Here is a 22,122-nt window from a genome sequence, read left to right as displayed (position 1 = left end):
CGAAATGTGCTCTCTCACATCTCAACCCTTTGACAGCCTCAAAGTGGGTGCCAGGGAAGAATCTCCAAACCAGAGTTAAGTTTAGGTACCTGAAGTCCTGCTCCAGAAGGTAGAAGCAGGCATTGATAATACTACTCTAGACAGCAGTATTATCAGTACTTACTGTCTTGGGGCTCAGCCAAAACCAAGGGAGCAAAATCCCCACAGTGGCCTCCAGCTCCCCACAGTCCCACCTGTGCACGGGCTGCCTCACTGCAACCAGACCTGCTGCAACCAGAGTGGGCAGGATGAGAACAGGGTGGAAGGGGTGGTTCAAGAGAACTAAGTCCTCAGCCACCACACAAGAAGCCAACAGACCGTGAGTACAGCTGATCCAGAAACATCAGCCTAGGCTACCATCAAAAATCCACAAACAATAAAGGCTGGAGTAAGTGTGGAGAGAAGGGAACCCTCCCACACTGACTGTGGGAATGTAAATCGGAGAACAGCATGAAAGTTCTTTAAGAAACTAAAAATAGAGCTACCTTATGACCCTGCAATCCCACTCCTGGAAAAACATGATCCAAAAAGATACATGCACCCCAGTGTTCACTGCAGCACTGTTACAACAGCTAAGACATGTTGTTGTTTGTTGTTTTTCAGTTGCTAAACCATGTATGGCTCTTTGACCCCATGGATTGCAGCACACCAGTTTCCTCCGTCCTTCATGATCTCCTGGAGTTTGCTCAAACTCATGTCCATTGAATCGGTGATGCTATCTAACTATCTCAGCCTCTGCTTCCCTCTCCTCCTATTGCCCTCAAGCTTTCCCAGCATCAGGGTCTTTTCCAGTGAATCAGCTCTTCATACCAGGTAGCCAAAGTATTGGAGCTTCTCTTTCAGCATGAGCCCTTCCAATGAATATTCAGGGCTGATCTCCTTTAGAATGGACTGGTTTGATCTCCTTGCAGTCCAAGGGACTCTCAAGAGTCTTCTCCAGCACCACAATTTGAAAGAATCAGTTCTTCAGCACTCAGCCTTCTTTATGGTCCAGCTCTCACATTGTACAGTACCAACCTAAATGTCCATTGACAGAGGAATGAATAAAGAAGATCTGATACATATATACAATGGAACATTACTCAGTCATTAACAAGAATGAAATAATGTCATTTGCAGCAACACGGATGGACCTAGAGATTGTCATACTGAATGAACTAAGCCAAACCGAGAAGGAGAAATACCATATGACATCCTTTATATGTGGAGTCTAAAAAATGGTACAAATGAACTTACTTACAAAACAGAAAGAAACTCACAGACTTGGAGGACAAATTTATGGTTGGTGGGGGAGGGGAGGGATACCATAAGGGATAGTTGGGGAGTTTTGGGATGGACATGTACACGCTGCTATGTCTAAAATATATAGACCAAGGACCTTCATAGAGCACATGGAACTCTGCTCAATGATGTGTGGCAGCTTGGATGGAAGGGGAGTTCAGGGGAGAATGGATAGTTTTGTAATGTGTGGCTGAGTCCTTTCACCGTTCATCTGAAACTATCACAACATTGTTCATTGGCTACCCTCGATACAAAAGAAAAACTAGGAAAAAAAAAAAGAATGAAGTTGGTGAGCCTCTAATTTGAGCCAAAGTCTCAGTGGAGTCTGAATTTAGTGGGAATATCATTACCAGTAAAAAAAAAAAAAAAAAGGAAAGAAATAGCAGCCTAAGTCTCACTTAAAGGCTAAATAGAGCATACCAGTTAAGGCTTCACCTCTCACTGTTACCTAACCCTGAACAAATCACTCCCTCCTCTGGATCTGTTTCTTCATCTGCGAGTCGGGGTAACAAAAGTAACTCCTTCACAGGGCTGTTGGGAGAATTAAAGGAATAATGCTGTAATGCGCTCAGAGCATCACTGGACCATGGTAATAAGCACCATGTTTAGCTACTATTGTTTTTATTTTTGCAACCGAGACAAATGGAAGAAAATACTAGAAAATAAAAACTAAGTAAGTTAAAGTCAAGGTCCCTGTGGTGCAAGTTCAGGGAGCACTGTCCACATAGATGGGGGTGAGTGGTGCCCCCTGGAGGTGGCCATTCCCGCAACTCTGGAGGAAGGCAGCTGCCTTTCAGCAATGCGATGAAGAAGGCAAGGGACTGACTCCCTGTGGAGTCTGAGAGTATTCGGTGGTTTAAAAACTATGTTAGTATTATTTTGCTGAAAATAAAAATTCATTTTCAGAATGTCAATAAAACAAGTTCCCCAAAATAGTAAGAAGAAAAGCAATGAAGGAAATAAAGGAAAATCTTGGAGTTAAGACTATATAAAATTTTTAAATTTTTGTTTCAAAATCATCATAAAAAAACTTGCCTAAACAGCAGACTCATAAAAATATTAGCAACAAATATGAAGAAAATATTAACTTATTGAGCTAATTTATTGAGCACTTTAAAATATGTAAGATTTTTAATTTTACAAATAAAATATTTAGACCCCAACATAGTTGCAACAACTTGCAAAAGAGGAGCTATGGACTGCAAATCAATACACAGTATATATTCCACTACATCAACAATCAAATAAATGTAAATGAAACTATAACCAGATGTTACTTCCACCTTCCAATTTGGAAATTACTTCCAAAATAATGGTGAAGATAAAGGGAAGTGACTTCTCTAAGACACCGCATGCAGTTGCGAAAATTCATGCCCCTTCAAAAGAGCTATTTGGTAATATGTGGGTCAAATATTACTAGCCTTTGACCCAGTCATTTTCAATTTGGGAATCTATCCTAAGAAAACAATCAGAGATGCAAATGAAGATTAATGCATAAAAATAGTAACTGCAGCATTATCTATACTAAGGGAAAAGGTGAAAAATTCTAAGCATCATGCACATGCAAGTAATATATATATTTATATATATATAAATATATATATATGTATTTGTTTGTACCCACATCAACTATCTCTGAGAGGCTAAACAAAAATGGCAGGGGGGGTAGCTGGTAGTGGGTATTACTAGTTGTTTCCAGCAAAGGGAACTGGGGGTGGGGGGAGAAGAGGAAAGCTTTTCCTAAGAAACCTTTTTGGGTCCTCTGAGTTTTGAACTATTTTCATGTTGTGCCAATTCAAAATAATTTAAAAACTGTAATAAAATGGAATACATTTTTGAATGTTTACAAAGAATTTTAACAGCATGGGAAAGTTTTATTATGTTACTAAATAAGTACCTAAGACTTTATATTCAGAATGATACCAATGATAATAAAAATATTAATATAGAGATAAGTATAGAAAAAAGACTGAAAAGAAATATACTAAAACATAAATGGTGATCACTGCCTGGGGTGAGATTATTTTCATCTTTAAATGTTTTTAGGGACCTCCCTGGAAGTCCAGTGGTTAAGACTTCATGCTTCCAATGCAGGGGTGCAGGCTTGATCCCTGGTCTGGAAGCTAAGATCCTACAAGCCTCTCAGCCAAAAAAAAAATATATATATATAAAAGGGAAGCAATACGCTACCAAATTCAATAAAGATTTTTAATGGTCCACATAAAAAAAAAATCTTTAAAAAAAGAAATAATGTTTTTTTGTATATGGAATTTAGAAAGGTGATAACGATAACCCTATATGCAGAACAGAAAAAGAAACACAGAAACACAGAACAGACTTTTGAACTTTGTGGGAGAATGTGAGGGTGGGATATTTGAAAAGAACAGCATGTATACTATCTATGGTGAAACAGATCACCAGCCCAGGTGGGATGCACGAGACAAGTGCTCGGGCCTGGTGCACTGGGAAGACCCAGAGGAATCGGGTGGAGAGGGAGGTGGGAGGGGGGATCGGGATTGGGAATACATGTAAATCCATGGCTGATTCATATCAATGTATGACAAAACCCACTGGGAAAAAAAAAATAATAAAAAAAAAAAAAAAAAGAAATAATGTTTTTTATGGTGGTCTAGTGGTAAAGAATCTACCTGCCAATGCAGGAGATACAGGAAACTGGGGTTCAATCCCTGGAGGGGGGAAGATCCCCTGGTGTAGGCAACAGCAACCCACTCCAGTATTCTTGCTGGGAAATCCCAAGGACAGAGGAGCCTGGCAAGCTACAGTCCATGGGATCACAAAGAGTCAGATCCAACTGAGTGACTGAGGATATATGCATGCATCTTATAATTTCCAAATTTTCTACAATAAGTATATACTTCTGACATAAGTGAGAAAAATAAAAATTATTAAATTACCTTTAAAAGGTATCTTTAAAGCTATATCTGTATCTTTACCACTTCAGCCACTTCCCAAAGAAGGATGAGGAGTAAGATCAAGTAATTGGCTGGAAGTCAATGAGAGCTGGACTGTAAAAAAAAAAAAAAGGCAGAATGCCAAGGAATTGATGCTGTAGAACTGTGGTGCTAGAGAAGACTCCTGAGAGTCCCTCGGACAGCAAGGAGATCAAACCAGTCAATCTTAAGGGAAATCAATCCTGAACACTCATTGGGAGGACTGATGCTGAAGCTGAAACCAGTATTTTGGTCATCTGTTGCAAACAGCTGACTCATTGAAAAAGTCCCTGATGCTGGGAAAGTTCGAGGACAAAAGCAGAAGGGACTGGCCATCAGAGGATGAGATGGCTGGATGGCATCACCGATGCAATGGACATGAAATTGGGCCAACTTCAGGAGATGGTGAGAGACAGAAAGGCCTGGGGTGCTGCAGTCCATGGGGTTGAAAAGAGTCGGACCTGAATGGGCGACTGAACAACAACAACAACAGGAGTGATTCCTATCTAAACATCTATGCAAGGTGTCATCAGGGGGCCATGTGCATGATTCCAGCTTCAGAGGTGTACTTGCATGAACCATCTGCCCTCTCTGGACTGCTTCCTGGGGAATCAGCAGAACACACCCACTACAGCCGGGCCATTCAAACACTACTTTTCCAGGAAGGCTGCTCTGATCTCTCTCTTGTCAGTGCTAGCTCTCTGAGAGCCGGCAGACCCTAGGACTCACATCTACATCCTCAGTAGGAGCCAGGACTGGTAACCAACATGCCGGTCCCACCTCCAAGCTGTTATGTTCATCTGCCTGTCCTCTTGACTGGATGCTCCGAAAGCTGATGCTGAGCTTGGGTTATATCCACTTCTCCAGAGTCTAACAGTGAGCCGAGCATATGATAGGGTTCTAGGAAATGTTTGCTGAACAGATGGATAAATTAAAGAATGATACTCTAGATTAGCACTGTCCAACCGAACTTTCTCTGGTGATGGAAATGTTCTGTATTCACTGTCCAATATGGTAGCCACTGGGCTTCCCAGGCGGCAATAGTGGTAAAGAACCTGCCTGCCAATGCAGGAGTCACAAGAGACGCGGGTTTGATTCCTGGGTGGGGAAGATGCCCTGGAGGAGGGCATGGTAACCCACTCTAGTATTCTTGCCTGGAGAAGTCCATGGACAGAGGAGCCTGGTAGGCTACAGTCCACGGGGTCACAAGCAGTCAGACACGACTAAGCATGCAGCACGCACACATGGAGCCACTAGCCACATGGGTAGTGAAAGCCACTGAGCACTGAAATGTTGCCAGTAGTCTCATTTATTTAATTGTAAATTAACTTAAATAGCCATAAATTCCTCCATAAGAATGCTTACATCACTGGATAATTATAAGATTACAGAGATGATCCATTTTAAAAAAAGAGAGATGACCCAACATCTTGTAGCACTCAAAAGATGACCATGGCAGAATACTGGAAATGAGAGGGAAGAGAAGGAAGGTCCCCAACCGCCCCCAAGCCTGCACATACCTGGCTGATATTATACAATGGGAACCTACTTGTCTCCATAGCTCCCTGGCCAACAGCTCTGCTGTATTCTGGGTACAAAGCAGCCAGAGTCATTGAGAGAATAAAAGACTGGGATGAGTGAGAAGGGAAGGGTGTGGGTCTGGGAGAGGAGAGACTCTGAAGGGGTTGCAAAAGGTAAACTCTGGCCTTTTTTATCGCCAAAAAGAAGAGAGGGTATTCCCTCCAAGACAAAAGCTTATGCAAGCAGGGACTAGCAACAGGTGCAGGAAAAGAGCTAACAAAGGCATCCCCAACCCCAGGACTGGGTAACCCGTGTGGCTCCACCACCAGTGTCCTGCAGAAGGCTGCTCTGCACACCCGTGTTCCCACCTGTCCTCAGATTCTCACACTAGCCTTGCAAGGCAAATATTTCCATCTTATAAGCTGGCAAACCAAGGTTCTGTGAGATCATCTGAGGCCGCAGGGCTCAGACTGTCTGGAGCTCAGAGGTCTGCTGAGGACAGTGAGCCAGGTGATGAGGTGGTGAAGTCACACAGATGAGGACTGGGGACCTGGCCAGGCTGGGAGGGAACCTGCACACACTGTCGTCTTGCCCTGATGACTTCGAGCTCATTGCAGGTAAGGGCTCTCTGTGTTAGACCATGATGGTGTCCCAGGGCCCAGCTCAACACCTGGGACATAGTAGCCATTCAATATACTGAGGAACAGACAAAGCAACAACCAAACCCAGATACAGCCCATCTGTTTTCAGGATACTTTCTCACGTGTGTGGGTACTCAGTCGCTCAGTTGTAACTGACTCCTTGTGACCCCATGTACTGTAGCCCGCCAGGGTCCTCTGTCCATGGGATTCTCCAAGCAAGAATGCTGGAGTGGGTTGCCATGCCCTCCTCCAGGGGATCTTCCCAACCCAGGTATCGAACCCAAGTATCCTCCATCTCCTGCACTGGCAGGCAGATTCTTTGCCACCAAGCCACCTGGATGAAGCCAATACTTCATCCCCTGTGCTCCTGACAACTGGTCAGGCAGAGATTACTGTCCAAGGCTCAGACATACAGAGCCACTCTAGGTTGCTGTCCTGAAAATCTGCTTGGGGAATTGCCCAGGAAGCCACATGTTGACTGCAGAAGGACAGATTAATTCCTCTGGGGACCTGCATTCATTCTCTTCTCTGGTCCACTCTCCTCCTGCAAGTCGGAGATGCAGTTATTACAGACCCTGCTTCACAGAGCTCACAGTCTCATTGGGGAGGAAGCATCCATAAAAGCTGACTATTCAATGGGAGAAAAGTGACAAAGGGCAGCAGAAGATGAAGGAGAGAAACACTAATTCTGGCTGGAGGAGGCAGTTTCTCAACCGTGATGAATGGGGAAGATTGGACCCAAGGCATTCGAGTTTAGAGGACCTGGAGGAAGGTCCAGAGAGGAGGCAAGGTGTGAGAAAGGTCAGGGTCTTGGAGTCAGGCCTGCAGCTACCACCCAACAACTCTAGAATTTTGGGCAGGTTGTTCAGCCTTAGTTTTTCTCATCTGTAAAATGGGGGTGATGATACCCCACAAGGAGTAAGTGGCTTCGCAGAATATCTGCTCAAGCAGGGCCCAACAAATTAAAGCCTCCTCAGGGCTGAAGAGCCCCACTGGTGTGGGGATGTGGGAGGAGAAAAGGAGCACCTTCTTAAGTGTAGGAGGCAGAAGCAAGGGAATTCAGCTGGATATTAGAGTTTGAAGGCAACTCCCAACCCAACTAACCAGGGACAGGCGGAGGGAGGTCTGTACCTCCTGACCCACCCCAGAAACACCCACTCCTGCCAGACACCAGAGTCACTGCAGCTTGAATGAATGTCCTGGACTGACCCCAGGACTGGGACTTGTCAGATGATTGTGCTGATGCAGCCCATGCCCACCTGGGCAAGGGAGGTGGACAGTTCCTAACCTTCCTCCAACCCTAAGTGAAGTCAAGATGCCAGCAAGTCAGATCTGTGTCCTCCAGCACTGAGATGAGGACCTCAGTCTCTGAAACCCTGAAGTCCTTGTTCTTTAATTTTTCCAAATAAATAAATAAAAAGAAAGAATAAAATCAGGACTTCCTTGGCAGTCTAGTGGCTAGGCTAAGACTCTGAGCTCCCAATGCAGGGGGCCTGGTTTCAATCCCTGGTCAGAGAACTAGATCCTGCAAATAAGACCCAGCACAGCCAAATAAGTAAATGAATAAAATATTAAAAAAAAAAAAAAAAGAACAAAACACCAAAATAAAGGGGTGGGGTACTGTGACATAGAGGAGAAACACCATCAGACCAATTCGGGCTTGGGGACCTAGACCCAGCTCCGCCACTCGGTAAGAGCAGTAATAACAGCTCACCTTTGTCACATACCTACTATGTGCCTGCCCCTGAGCCAGGCGCTCTTCAGACTCCTCACTTAATCCTCACCTTAATCCCCTCATCAACTCTATGAGATAGACTTTATCTCCATTTTACAAATGAAGAAAATGGAGGTTCAGAGTCCAGTGAACTTGCCCAAGATCCAGCAAATGGTATAGTTGGGGTCTGAACTCAGTTCTGACTCCAAAACCCATGTGACCACCTTTGCGCAAGTCATATGACCTCTCTGAACGTTAGTCTTCCTATCTGTTCATAGGGGGATGAAATGAATAATAACGATTTTAGGCAGAGCTCTACAGTTTACAAGCTCAAACCACGACAGTACCCAGAGAGGAGCCAGAAAGCCAATACAATCCCTGGGGTCCGTCTAAGCCTGTCCTGGAGTGGGGATCAGGGTATATACAGCCATCTCCACCCCAGCAGGGTAACTGAGAGCTGGCTCCTGGTTCTCATTTCCAAGGCTCTTCTTCATCTTAGAGAAATCTGGGTCAGATGTGTTGCAACCACCAATAACTGCTCTTTAAACCACAGGATGAGACACTCTTGAAAGCACCTGAGACTCTGCCTAGAAGGGAGGGCAAGTGTGTGGCAGAGAGTGCCTACAATCCAGGCCAGTCACTCCAGGACAGCATTTGGCCCTTGCTCCTCCACCTGACACCACTCCGCCTGGCCACAGCCTAGAAGGATCTGTGATTATGGAAGCCAACTCCTCCCAGAAAGGAGAAGAAAGGCAGGCCCAGACAGAGGAGATGACTTGCCCAACGAATGTGACCCAGATGAGCGGGGCAGAGCTCACGGTGAAAAGCCCCAAGACAGTGTGGAAAGAAAACAGGGCTGTTTCTGCATGTGAGAACTTCTTGCACACCTACTGGAGTCTTGCATGTGCTGAGCGCGTACTATATATTCAACCTTGTACTATATATTCAACTTCTCCTTTCACGGTGACAAGCTCCTTGAGGGCAGAGACTGGGCTGGACTCCATTCCCAAACTTCCTTGATACCCACTTTGATCCAGGCCCTGTGCTAGGCACAGGGGTGCAGGAATAATGAGACTCTGCCCTGTCCTCAAGGACACAGTAAGTAAATGGAAAATTGCCAGAGGACATGTCCTGTGCTACAGATGAAGGAAGGAGAAGGACTGGGTGCCAGAGGCCGAGCATCACCAGGCTGTGGGAGAACAGAAAGGCTTCCAGAAACAGGTGGCATCTGAGCTGGATCTTAAGATTAAGTAGGAGTCAGACCGGTGAAAAGGAAGGGAAGGAAGGCCCTTCCAGGAGATTTTGTTTATCAAACGTTTGCATAACAGCAATAACAATAATAATTCCAACATTAATTGTGCATCTGACCATGTGCCAGTCTCTGTATTTAAGCACTCATACAAGTATTAACTCATTTCATCCACATAAAAATCTTTTGAGACCATTACAACTACTATTCCTGTTTTACAGATAAGAATATTGAGGCCCAAAGAGCTTAATAACTTGCCCAAGATCCCCAAGTTGGTACCTAGAACCAGAGTTCAAACCTAGTGGTCTGTTTCCACATTACAGCCCCAACCAGCACCCTGTATCCTTCTCAGATACGTATTTTGCAAGGCAAGGTACTAGACATAGGGCTACAAAGATAGATATTTGAATATTAACTATTTTATGTTCTAAAAATGATTTAAAGAGGCACACAAATGAATAAAAATAAGCTCACAGTGTGTAAGGACAGAAGGACACGTAAAGAGAAAATTCCAGGTTCGAAGCTGCATAAGGAAAAGTCTGATACCGCTGAAGGACAAGCAAATAAGACATTAGGAAGAGAAGGTAAACTTTCCTGGTGGTCTGGTGGTTAAGAATCCGCCTTCCAATGCAGGGGATCCAAGTTCAATCCCTGGTCGGGGACCTAAGGTCCCACATGCCTCAGAGCAACTAAGCATGAGCATCACAACTACTGCGCTCACGGACCACAACTACAGAGTCTGTGCACCACAACAAAAGATTCCACTGCTGCAATGAAGCAACGAAGACCCAATGCAGCCAAATTAATTAATTTAAAAATAAATAAATTCATTTCCTTTAAAAAAAAAAAAAAAAAGGAAGAGATGGAACTGGATTGGCCAGAAGGCTTTGAATGCCAGACCAAGGTGCTCAGATTTTTCCCTCAGTCAACTAGCTGCTAATCTACAAGCCAAGATATAATTTCAGGGGAGAGCTTGAAAGCATATGCCAAAGACTATCTCTGGAACAAACCAATATCACTACAGATATGTGAGTGATTGATAAAATACAAATCTCTTTAAAATAGCCCTTAAAACTAGTAACCTCCAGGTATTTTCTCCATCAGTAGATAAAAAATATAACAGCTATCACAGGGGATAGATTTTTGTCCTTATGTTTAGAAAACTTGGGATACCCTGCTGTCAGGGGTGGGAAGTAACAAGAAGACTTAAAGCAAGGAACTCTTTGGGGATTGAAGGTCTGGGAATTTTGCCCTCCACCCATGCCTATACCTCCACCTCTCCAGGCTGGAAATCAACCATCTGAAGTCCCAAAGATGAGCCGAGCCCAGCCAAAGCTCCAATGCAGAGACATTCTCACAAAGAGAGCTACGTAAGTACAAATGACTGTTTGATCAATCATTTGGCCTCAGCGTGGGATTTGGTTAGAATTAAAGCCATCTGGTTGGGAGGGGGAGGAGACAAGCAGGCGGGAAAATGACCCACCCCCTCCCCCCAAAAAGCATTGCTAAAATATAACAGGGGAAAAACAGTAAAGTCTCTGCTGTTATTTCAGCCTAAGCCACTTAATCCTTCAGCACATAAAGCAACTTATTTTATGACCTTTTCCCTTTAAAAAGTAAATCAGAAGACGCTGCCTTGAATTCAGATATCTCTGAAACACACTACTCATCCCTCCCAGTGAAATATCCTGTTTCATAAACCTTCTTCGAGATACTTGAAACTGTAGATCACTAAATGCCTAGCTTTAGGCATCTGACATTCCAGAGAATTAATATTTAAACTTATTATAGGAAAAAAGAATTGAGTTTGGTTGAAGCATGAAATATTTAATAGTGTCTCCAAATTAGAAACCCTATTTTGTTTCGCGTTGGAAATGCCAACGTTATTACCTGGGCTTTGCACTCAAATAAGATAAAATGCACGGGCGGTCTTGAGATTAAACACACAATTACGGCCGTTTTCTCCAGAGAGAAGGGGAGCGAGACAGGTTTGGGGAGTGGAAGAGATTGGGTTTCATTTTTACGATACACTTAAAATTATATTATCATTCTCTGCCTGGAGGGTTGGACTTGAGAGGGTTGAAGCTACTTAACCACTGAAAACTGTCAAGATCAGTGAATCCACAGAGCCCTATTCACAGGCTGGTGAAGCCGTCTATGTCTTGGAACAGGCCCGCTGCTGGGCAAAACCCCGGGAACTTTCTCTACTCGCTAGGACAAAAGTATTAAGTGGTTTGGGATAAAAATTAAGCTTCAATTGACACAGTGGATCCTGGCAGCCTCTGCCGGCACGTGTAATTTATTTACAGGGTTGGAAAGTCGGCAAAATACATCATCAACTCTTATACAAACTTCTATTAGGTATTAAATACCCAAGCCTCAGAGAAGTAATTCATATAGTCCAACAACGTTCCAAAATAAACCCAATCTCCAGCCCTCCGGAGAGCTTAAAACAGCAAATGGGATCTGTGTTTTTAAGCCGAGTTTATAATACTCCCTGGTTTCTTGCTAAAGCTTTGCCATCAAACCTGTTACTTAAAAACAAAAGCAACAACATCTAAAAAAGTAATCCAGTTGCTTGACATAAATAGGAAGAGGCTGGGCCACAAGGCAACCAGGCCATCCTTGACACCTCTTCCGGCTCTCACTTTCAGACCCAGGGTCAACATCTAAAGGCAAAGGAGCTTTGGGCAAGCCTAAAGCCTCCTACAATTTCCACTTCAGAAAAAATATGACCCCTTGAGAATGTCCACGTTCACATACATTCTCACAAACACACACACACACCCGTGCAAGGCCACAGACCCAAGCCAGCAGTGGGACCTCTTCCTTCCAGAGAGGGGCATTTGACTCATTCATCATTTGACACAAAAGACCCATTTCCCACAAACTCTAGTTCACTCTGATCCCTGGCCTGCTCTCCCCCACAAGCCTTTCTTCATCCCACCAGGCGTTTAATAAGAAATAATTAGTTAATAGATCTCCAGCCATCATGCCCAGTGAAGCATGCATTCTACACACCAAGTGTAGTGGGATCATGAGGAATTCTCTTCAAACAGAAGTCTTCATGACCAGCAGAAGGGAGATCACAGCCAGGGCTTGGGCAACAGAGCTCCCACTGTATGACAGGCTCAAATGGGACGTGAACCTGCAGTAACCAGTGGGGTATGTGTACGCTGCTTCTCAGAGGGGTCTGCTTCCAGGGGCCCTCCAGTCTCAGGCTCCTTGCCTGAGGACCCCCATGTCACAACCGGGAACCACTGTCCTTCCCCCATTTCTGCAGCAGAGAGTAGTGGGGAGAACCCCAGTGAAGGCAGAGTCTCCCCTTAAAGTCACACCTCAAAAAAAAAAAGTCACACCTCAGCCCGTGAGCTGAGACCGCAGTCTGCCCGAGGGACTGGTTGGTCCTGACTGTGGCCTTCCACTGCTGTCCCCCAGGGTTCGGAGACACATGCTAGAGCCACCGTGACTCTTAGCCGCTGCATGGGTTTTAAAAGCTGAGTTGAGAGCTCTGTGCTCTAGAGTAGCGGTCCCCAACCTTTTTGGCATCAGGGACCTGTCTCGTAGAAGATGATTTTTCCATGGGCCGGGAGAAGTGCGGGTGGTTTGGCAACGATTCAAGCACATTACATTATTGTGCACATTATTTCTATTATTATTACATCAGTTCCACCTCAGATCATCAGGTGTTAGATCCCGGAGGTTGAGGACCCCTGCTTTAGGGGGAAGCACCGGCTTTGCTGTCAGATAGAGCTGGGTTCAAATCCCAGGCTCTACCACCTACTTTCTGTACAGTGAGTCACTGAAAACTAAATATGGAGCTCACTGTTTAGACAAATTGCTCAACTTTTCCAAGCCTCATTTCCCTGATCTGTAAATTCAGAATAATGCCTTCTTTTCTCATAGGGTTATTGGGCTCTATTAAATGCAATGACAGCTACAAACTGCTAGACCTGGCACAGAGTAGGTGCTCAGTAAAGGTTAATTGACATCTCTTCCTCTTCCAGTTCCTTCTGTAGTCAGCTTTAGGAATCAAGAGTTCCAAGAGGTCAAGTTGAGAACCAGACCTTTTTCTGTACTCTATATTCTTCCCAACTGCCCCAGCCGAGTTCATGTGGAATCCTGGAGCAACGGAGCAGGAAGGGACTATAGGTCATCCCAACCAAGTGCTTCCCATTTCACAGATGGGGAAACCGAGGAACAGAGCCAAGGGCTGGGCCCACATGCATTGAGTCTGTACAATGGTGCATGTGTTTGCTCCAGACAGGGCCAACCATAACCACCAAAAAAATTCAGGCCATACAGGAAATGCATTATTCAGTGAACGGACTGAAGGCTCCTCTCAGTGCGTCTGACTCAAATGCTGACTTTAAAAACACAGCTCGTAATGCTAACACAATCCGCCTCGACCCACCGGAAACCTTCTGAAGGAATAACCCTTTAGAGTTAAGGGGACGACGGAGAAAAGAAGAAAACAGATGCTTCAAGTGACTTTAAACTAAAAGACCACTGGGTCAGGGTTGCATTTTTTCCACCCCATCCCACCCCAGGTCTCTGTTTTCTTTCAGTTTCTTATAAGGCTTTAGGACACCAAAGCAGCCACAAAACTTAGCCGCCCCCCCCCCCCCCTTCTTTTCTGCTTCCCTTAACTCAGTAACTCAGCTATCAGTCCCGGACTTTGCTTCTAATGCTGAAAGCATTTTTTTTTTTTCATTGTAAACTATTAAGTCGGGCAGTGGCTGTTGATAAACAAGAAGTCCGTTTTTAAACTGCTAGACTCATTAGCACAGGGAAGGCGAGCAGCACAAATATTTCAGGAGTTTGCTCTTTTTTCCTGGCCCTGGTATCACAGCTGGGCTTTCTGCATGTTGCCGTTGAATTTTTCAAAGCCCAGGGCAGAATTTGTTTCATTTCTTCTCCCCCTTGAACTCAATGTCTTTGTTTCTTTAAACACAGAAATAAACTACCCCCTACCAGAAGAAACAACAAAGTCTCCAGGTCCAAATTAACTGCAACTAAAATCTGTATTAGGAAAAAAATTAGCAAACCACACATTCTAATTTAACTTTGAATATAATCATAGATATAAGGTGAAGTTGTTGAAGTACTACCGTGTCAGCCTCAAAACAGAGAATTATTTTCTAGGAAAATTGAAAGAAGGGAAATTATCTTCCCTACGCAAAAGTCCCAGTTAGTGACTGGTCCATTTACAAATAAAGTTGGTATTTATTTGTTTGGTTTTTTTTTTCCTATTCCTATCCAAAAAAGGATGGAAAACCCCATTCCAAACTTTAGTTTCTCCCCTTTTCTAGGATGCTTGCCAAACTCCACAAAATAAAACCGAAGAAAATGATGATAATTATGCAACATTCAGAACAAAGAACATAAGAATATATTTTTTTAAATGATTCATTGTGCACTTATGCCTGTAATGGGATTTTAACGCACTGTAAAAATAAGTGTGCTGGCTCACTTAGCTTCTCACGCAACTGTAACGCAGGGAGATGAAGAACTTAAAGATGGGGTGAGTTTTGGTTTTTTCCTGAAGGAAGAGATGTGTGAAGGAAAACCATGGTATATAAAGAAACAAGTTTTTTAATCAGAGGTGGAGCAACACAGCCTATCGATATAATTTCGCAGCTAAGACAGTCCTGAGACCTCAGCCCAGCTGAGCACTACAGGTAAACGAGTGAGCAATAAGGAACCCTAAGTAAGTTACGATCTCATGCACTGGTTCCCTTTCCATTTTGCACTCCAGGTCTTAGCAGCTTCTACAGAGCTTGGGAGGCAGAAAGGGAAGAGAAATTCTAGCCACCCAAGATTCTTTGGGAATCTTTGGGAATTGTATTTCCGCTACATGTCTATAAAAGATTTGTCGGATACATAATTCTTATGACTGTAGACGCAACATGTTCCTATCTTATTTGTGTACCCACACACATACATGTTTCTCTTTGTCTCACTGAGCCTGACATTTGGCCAGCAGGTTTTTCTCCCCCTTATTTGAAACCTCAAGCACTGAAGAAATTTGGATCTGATTATTTCCGGATCACAGGACCAGCACTTTAAAATGGATGAAATGCAAGCAAATTGCCCACTAGAGCCGGAGGGGGTAAATGCTTTCAAAATAACTCATACCTTTCTATTATGGATGCGCCGGCCTCTCCAAAACCTCCCCAGAACATCACAGTGGCTTCTGATTCAAATGAAGAAACTCTACGAGGTAATGCCAACCAAAACCATCATGTCTTACTCTCCACCTCCAGTCCTTAATGCGCCTGCACACAACCTACAACTGCATTCCTTCTTTGTTTTCATTTTTAAAGAAAAAATACATATACTTTTTCTTTCAGTTATAAGATTGACTACTTTGGGAATTTTTAGCCACAGTATGATGGCTGTTGACAAACAACAGGGTCCCCATTTGTCATGATCATCAGCCTCCTTTTTATTTGCTAGGATGTGTCCAGTCTCAGCACACAGTGAAAAGGGTCCAGTGAGTTGCTGAGAATTAAATAGTAAGCTCATTATCTGGTTTGGTCTGAGAGCAGCAATTCTGGTCAAACAGAATCATTTGGTAAACTAAGAAGTTTTCTAAAGATGGGGCAGATACTCGTTACCAAATTCCGAAGATTCGAGACAGAAGAAATACCAACAGCAAAAATAGTTTCAATTCTCTGGGAACGTTTGGGAAGCCGTCATGAACGCCAGCTCTCGGCCACCAACACACACACATAGAAGGCACTAGTTGTGGAATGGGAAGCCTTAGAAACTGCCACTTACTGTCTGTAGCCTTAAGCACATCCTTGAACCTTAATGTCTTCATCTATAAAATGAGAATCACAGTAGTAAGAGCCAGGATCTGCCTGCAGATACAAACTGCAAAGAGCTTTTACATCTGTCCCCTCGGAACAGCCCACGAGGTGGGCAGGGCTCAGCTGGCGTGAAGGCTGATGAAAGAACGTGTGCAGGACACACGCTGAAAACTGTAGAGCACCGTGCACAGAGAACGAGCTTCACTGAGGCAGCACCACAAAGCTGACCGCAGCCATAAAGTCCAGATGTTTACCTTCTTTCCTTGTCAGAACTTCCACAAGCAGAGTGTTGGGTGTTTAATAAAAAGAAAGAAAAAGTGCAGCATCTGGTAATTTGGCCTTTTCAGCTGTTTGGAATCTGGATAAACGGGATTCTGCCATAAACAGATTGTGATTCTTATTGTAAATGATGACAATGTTAGTCCATGACGTTGCACCATCCCCAGTGCCTCCTAACTCCAGATCTGAAAATCCAGAGGACCCTGACATTTATGGATAAGCTGCTGGGTTTGAGAGCTCACGCCCCGCCTCAGTTTAGGGTCTGTCGGAGAAACAAGAAGGCAGAGCATCTGAAACCTGATTCCAAACCAAGCAATACTGTCGTCTCTCCCGTCACCGGGCAGCACTGGCCACAAAAGACCTGAAGCTTGGCTCCTCTCAGCTTCCTCTGGCTAGGACACCAGTTAAAAGTCGTGAAAGTCAACAATTAAAAAACATCAAACCTTCCTCCCTTCTCGCCCCACCCTCTTCGTCTCAAACACAGCTGACCATAACAGTGCCCTACACGAATTAATAAATGTGAACCCTTCTTCCTTTTTAGTTTATATTCTTACAACTGTTTCATTTTCCCTTGGGAAGGAAGCATTATTACCTCTCGTGCAAATGAAAAACCAGCGGTTGAGAAGGTTAAACACATCACAAGAGCCGTCTCCAAAATAACCAGGCACTGAGGTGGCCCTTTGACACCACAGATCACTAGTACGCTCTTCAGTCTTTCTGTCTCACGGTAGATTTACAAATGAGGAAACTAAGGCTCAGAGAAGGAAATAACTTCGCCCAGTCCCACGGATCCTAGGTGGCAGGGTCTTACAATTTCCAGCACGGTCAATAAATATTTTTCAGTTGGTATTCTTGTCTTCTGTTTCCAGTAAGCCTGAGACTTGGAGCTAGACACCAAATATTCAAAGGGTTATGAGGTCTAGGGAGTATCTGGGTAGGAATGGGGGCAGCAAGAAGGTTTCTTTTATGGCCTCTTTGAGAAGGTTGCCCAGCTCTGATTTTCTCTCAGGCCACTGTGCAGCTTGACTACAGGGAAAAAAATTTGCCTAGAAAGACAGAAGCCAAGTTGGAAGCCTCTTCAAGCCTAGGTCCATAACCTGTGGGCTGGCCAGAGACCCCCACCCAGCAGGCCTCAGTTTCCTCATCTTTCAAATGGGTATGACAAATCTGACCCCCAACCATCCTCACTGGAGGCTGTGAAGAAAACAGAAGCCTCTTACAAAAAGCTTAATCAGTATAACCATCTTAAGGTACAAAGAAAGAGGTGCTTCCTCCCATTCTTTTACCCCCCTCTGCCCTTTCCAAACACAATCCTGATTTAAAGATCTCATATTTTAGACACTGGGGGCATAGGGATGAAAATAATTGGGGTTTAGGAGAATGGACGTCAGAAGATTGTACACAACTAATGCATACACATGAAAGGTCTCTAACCACAACTTTGGACGTCAGAAAGTTGTACACAACAAATGCATCCACATGAAAGGTCTCTAACCAGAGCTTGGAACAAAGGCTATGTTTGGGAGAGCAATTTATTAGGTCTGCAGAGAACTGAGATCTTCAGTTGACAGCTATTTTTTTAAAAACACAAAATGTTGCAAGAGGGTATCTATTTAAGGGAGGATTGTCTACAGGAGGGGGGCAAGTGAGGGAGCTCGGGCCTGTAAATATTACTCCTGTCTTGCTGCACAGCCCTCCTCTCTTCCTAGTAAAAGGGAACCTCATGTGTGTATTCCAACAATAATACGTTAAAGCGTTTCCCTCTATATCCTTTAAAAATGATCTCTATCTCTTGGAGAAGAGACTGAATTTAAAACAACAGACAAGAAATAGTGCTCTCCTACAAAGTCAGGTATTTTCATTAAAAAGCAAAAAAGTATGTTTATTTCACTTTACCAGTCTTTGAATTAGAGAGGTTTTTTTTTTTTACCCTAAAGGAGCTCTCATCCCTAAAAGTAAGCCACCCTACCATTTCTAAGTTGCCAATTGATGCTAAAGTAATGATGCCTATAGAGCCATAAAACAAACTTTTTGTCTTCCTTAAGAATCAACTAGAAATAGAACCAAGAGGTCCCAAACAATGAAACAATGAAAAACCAAAGCTTTGCTTTTTCCCAGTGAAAAAAAGTAGATGAGGGGAAAGATACAGTGCCTCAACAATTTCCCCAATTTCTGGTTAATTATCTGTCAGTGTGAAACTTATAAATAATGGCTCAATAATCATTAACTGTGATGAGAAGAACGTGTTCATGAGAATCCAGCCTCATCACTGACTTTGACCCATTAATTATACTGGAGCCTGCACCTTATACCCACCAGCCTCATTGGGTACAGGAAGGGTATTACAAACTAACTTTTGACCAAAGACTATGCCTCTGAAGCATCAAGTACATAACAGCCATTGTTAAAGTCAGGACTTCACTCAGGCTAGACTATAGATTCATAAAATTTTCCATCAGGAATCCAGAAATCATCTGGTATAATTAATTCCTTATTTGACAGATGGGGAAACTGAGGTCCCAACAGGGGAGAGGTCTCGCTGAAGGCTTCTGGTTTTTGTTACCGAGGAAGACTGGAATACTTCAAAGTATGCTGTTAGCAGGTTCAGAGACAGACATACTCGAATTGCTACTCATCCTAATTTATAATAAGGTTTTGACAAATTTCACACAACTTTTATCAGAAACATACAGAAGCAAAATTATGTAATCTGAGCTTTCTAAACACACATTCCCCCCACCCCCCACCCCCCGCCCAAATAGGCTTACTGAGTTTAAATTAGGTGCTTCCTAAACAGTCACCGTTTCAGAATGACAAGCGAGTCCCAAACAACTTGCGAGAAAACTGACGAACTCTGGAGAAAGTTCTACCAAGTGCTTGGGAAGATTCCTACCAAGGCCTGTGGTGGAATCAGACTACCCGAATCTCTCCACGCCGGTGGCCAAGGCACGTCGGCGGGGCCATACTCACCCTTCCCGGCGGCAGCGGCGGAGGCCTTGGACGGACCGTAGTCTCGGGGACTCCGGGGCCGGAGGAGGTCGTGGGCGCGCGGTGGCGCGGGAGGCCGGGGCAGCAAGTCACGCGGACCCCCATCCCCGCAGCCCCCGCCGCTCACGGTGACCCTGAAGGCCATGTGCGGGCCGAGGCCAGCGGGCCCCCGGCCGGGACCTGGAGCGCCGGGGGCCTCCTTCGGCCTCTTGTCTGAGTGCGCCTCCGCCACTTCGCAGTGCATGGCGCCGGGGCGGGGCGCACCGCTGGGGGTCGCGCCGGGCTTCTGCGGAGGGGAGAAGGCACAGGCGCGTCAGAATGAGCGGAGCTATCCCCTTCTGGTCCAGGGGATGATGTTTGAGCAGGCCACCATCCCTCCGTTTATTCCTCCTCAGCGCCACCACACTCACCCTAACGTGACAAACCTACCTGATCCGCGGAAAAGTCCCCTCCAGGGCGCAGGAACATCTAGCGTGTCCTTCCCTGACTCGTGGAGGGCCCAGCTACCCAATCTGCCCCCATCCAGTCCTCTTTGGACGAACGGGGAAACTGAGGCCTGGAGAAGTGAGAGCGCCTGTGCACGTCACCCAGTGGGACACGCAGCTGACGGCAGAGATTCCCGGAGCAGGGTACTGGCAGAGCCGCGGAGACTGCTCAGAATGGGTCACGGGCTGCACACCTCGCCTCGTGGGCGCTCTGGGATCCGGCTGAGCGCAGGGACAGCCGACTACTCACCCGCAGGCCCGCGGGCAGACCCTGTGAGATACCACCACCACACAAGCTGCGAAAATGGGAGTCGGAGGGTGTGTGCTCACTCCCGCAACGTGAACCCCTACACGCACCGAGACGCACACTCTCACGCGCAGCGGAGAAAACGAACCGATCGCGCGTGCAAACCTGCAAAAAGTCGACAACCCATGCACGCCCGCTCCCACGCACACCAAACACACCCCGCAAGTGCACACTCGGGGACAAGACGTGCCATACATTCTATCTTCATGCACCAGCTCAGACTCTCAGCAACACTAGTAGCTGAACAGTCTCACGCTCACCATGCGCGCGCGCTGGGTGCCCCTCCGCAGAGCCCCGGGCCTTCCATCATCCCTCCTGGAAAACGGACCCGGGCCCCAAACTCTCCTTTCCCCTCGTGCTCCCCGCGCGATCCCAAAACGCCCCAGTTCACCGTTCCTGGGACACCAGCCTTGGCTGTCGGCCGGGCGCCCTCCTCCTTCCCGGGCCGCGGGCCGCACCCCCTCTCACCTCGCCCCCACTCACCTCGCAGCGGCTGCTGCAGCTCGCTCGCGGGGCCCACGGCTCGGCGCGCCTCCACTGGCGCGGCAGCCCCCGCAGCGGCAGCGGCCAGCGGGGCGGCATCCCGGGGTGGGGGCGGGGCCTCAGCCTGCCTGACAGCCTCCCCAGCCACTAACTCGCTGCGGCCGCCCCGCCGAAGCCAATCGCGGCGCGAGGGCGGGGCCTCCGCGGCTGCGGGCCAGGGCCAGCCGCGCGCGAGGCAGGCTGGAGGGTTTGACAGGCGGCGGCCGGCGGCGCTGGGTGCTGCCCGGGCCCCCCTCCGCCCGCTGCCGATCGGGGATGGCCCGCGGGGCGGCGCCGCGGGCTGCAGAGCCTGGGCTCGGTAGTCGGGGCTGGGCCGGCCAGGGGGGCGAGAGGCATTCGGTATCAGGAGAGCCGGACTCAACCTGGCTCTTCTTCGCCTCTCCCAGAGGCTGAGACAAGACCTTTCTTCCCTCGTCCAGCGTCCGTTTTCTCCTGCTCAAATGGGACCCGCCAAGCCTGCTAACGTGGAGGCAGTGGAAGTAAAAGTGCTTTCAAAGCTTTCTTGCAGAATACATACAACCTGCTCCCACAGATTTCTCAGTGGGTCAGCAGCGAAGTTGGGACCCCAACCCAGGGCTCTCAGACTGCTTAAATTTCTGTTTCTGTGGTGTTTTTCACCGAAAAGAAACCAGACTAGAGTGTCTCCTTCCAAAGTTAAAGGATACACAAAAATAGATATCCAGATCCCAACTAGAAAATACCCCCCAAGTGAATCTGTGAATCTGTCTGGGAGGAGGGTCCCTGAACCTCGATTTTTAGCGAGCCCCCAGGAGAATCTGGGCTGGAGAATTCCACAGACACAAGAGCCTGGTGGGCTACAGTCCATACAGTCCATGGGGGTTGGGAGGAGGGTGTTTGGGTCCACTGCTCTAAGTTCCTTCAGGACCTGGGACCTGGTTCCCCTGCAGTCCAGCTTCCCTCACAGACAGCAGTGTTGCAGCAAGTCCTGCCCAATGTGTAGAAAGAACACTAGAGGAAGAACAAGACCTCTTGGGCAACTGGAAGCAGTGACTCAGTTCCCAACTCCGAACCTCAGTTTCCCCCTGGGTAAAATGGGGTTAACTCCCCGTGTCAGGTCTATCTAAGGTTACCAGAGGCTCCAGCCAGGCCTCTGAGATGATGTCTATATTTCATGTCAGCCTGCCCTACTCCTCATTGTTTGTTGGTGATCTGGACCCACTTCATGAACCCTGCCTGGCTCTTCACTCTTTGAAGAAAGGTGTCTGGTCTCTTTAGCCTTGGTCTCAAATTTAAAAATGTTTATGGAGCCCCTTCCTACTACACAGCAAGGTCAGGTCTCACAACAGAG

General features: G+C 46.1%; 1 protein-coding gene across 1 annotated transcript in view; it reads right to left on the bottom strand.

Annotated features, from left to right (window-relative positions):
• Window positions 1–20,777, bottom strand: part of GLIS1 (GLIS family zinc finger 1) — a 239,751-nt gene extending 218,974 nt beyond the window's left edge. The window contains exons 1-2 of the mRNA XM_061120031.1: window positions 20,754–20,777; window positions 19,461–19,764 (exon numbers count right to left, since the gene is read on the bottom strand). Of these exons, the coding sequence (XP_060976014.1) occupies window positions 19,461–19,722 (262 nt within the window). The 5' untranslated portion in view covers window positions 19,723–19,764; window positions 20,754–20,777. The remainder of the gene's footprint in view (window positions 1–19,460; window positions 19,765–20,753) is intronic.
• Window positions 20,778–22,122: the final 1,345 nt, after the last annotated feature.

The sequence above is a fragment of the Dama dama genome, chromosome 20 (assembly GCF_033118175.1).
Source record: "Dama dama isolate Ldn47 chromosome 20, ASM3311817v1, whole genome shotgun sequence".
Classification (NCBI taxonomy): Eukaryota; Metazoa; Chordata; class Mammalia; order Artiodactyla; family Cervidae; genus Dama; species Dama dama.
This window is presented reverse-complemented; position numbering and strand designations above follow the sequence as displayed.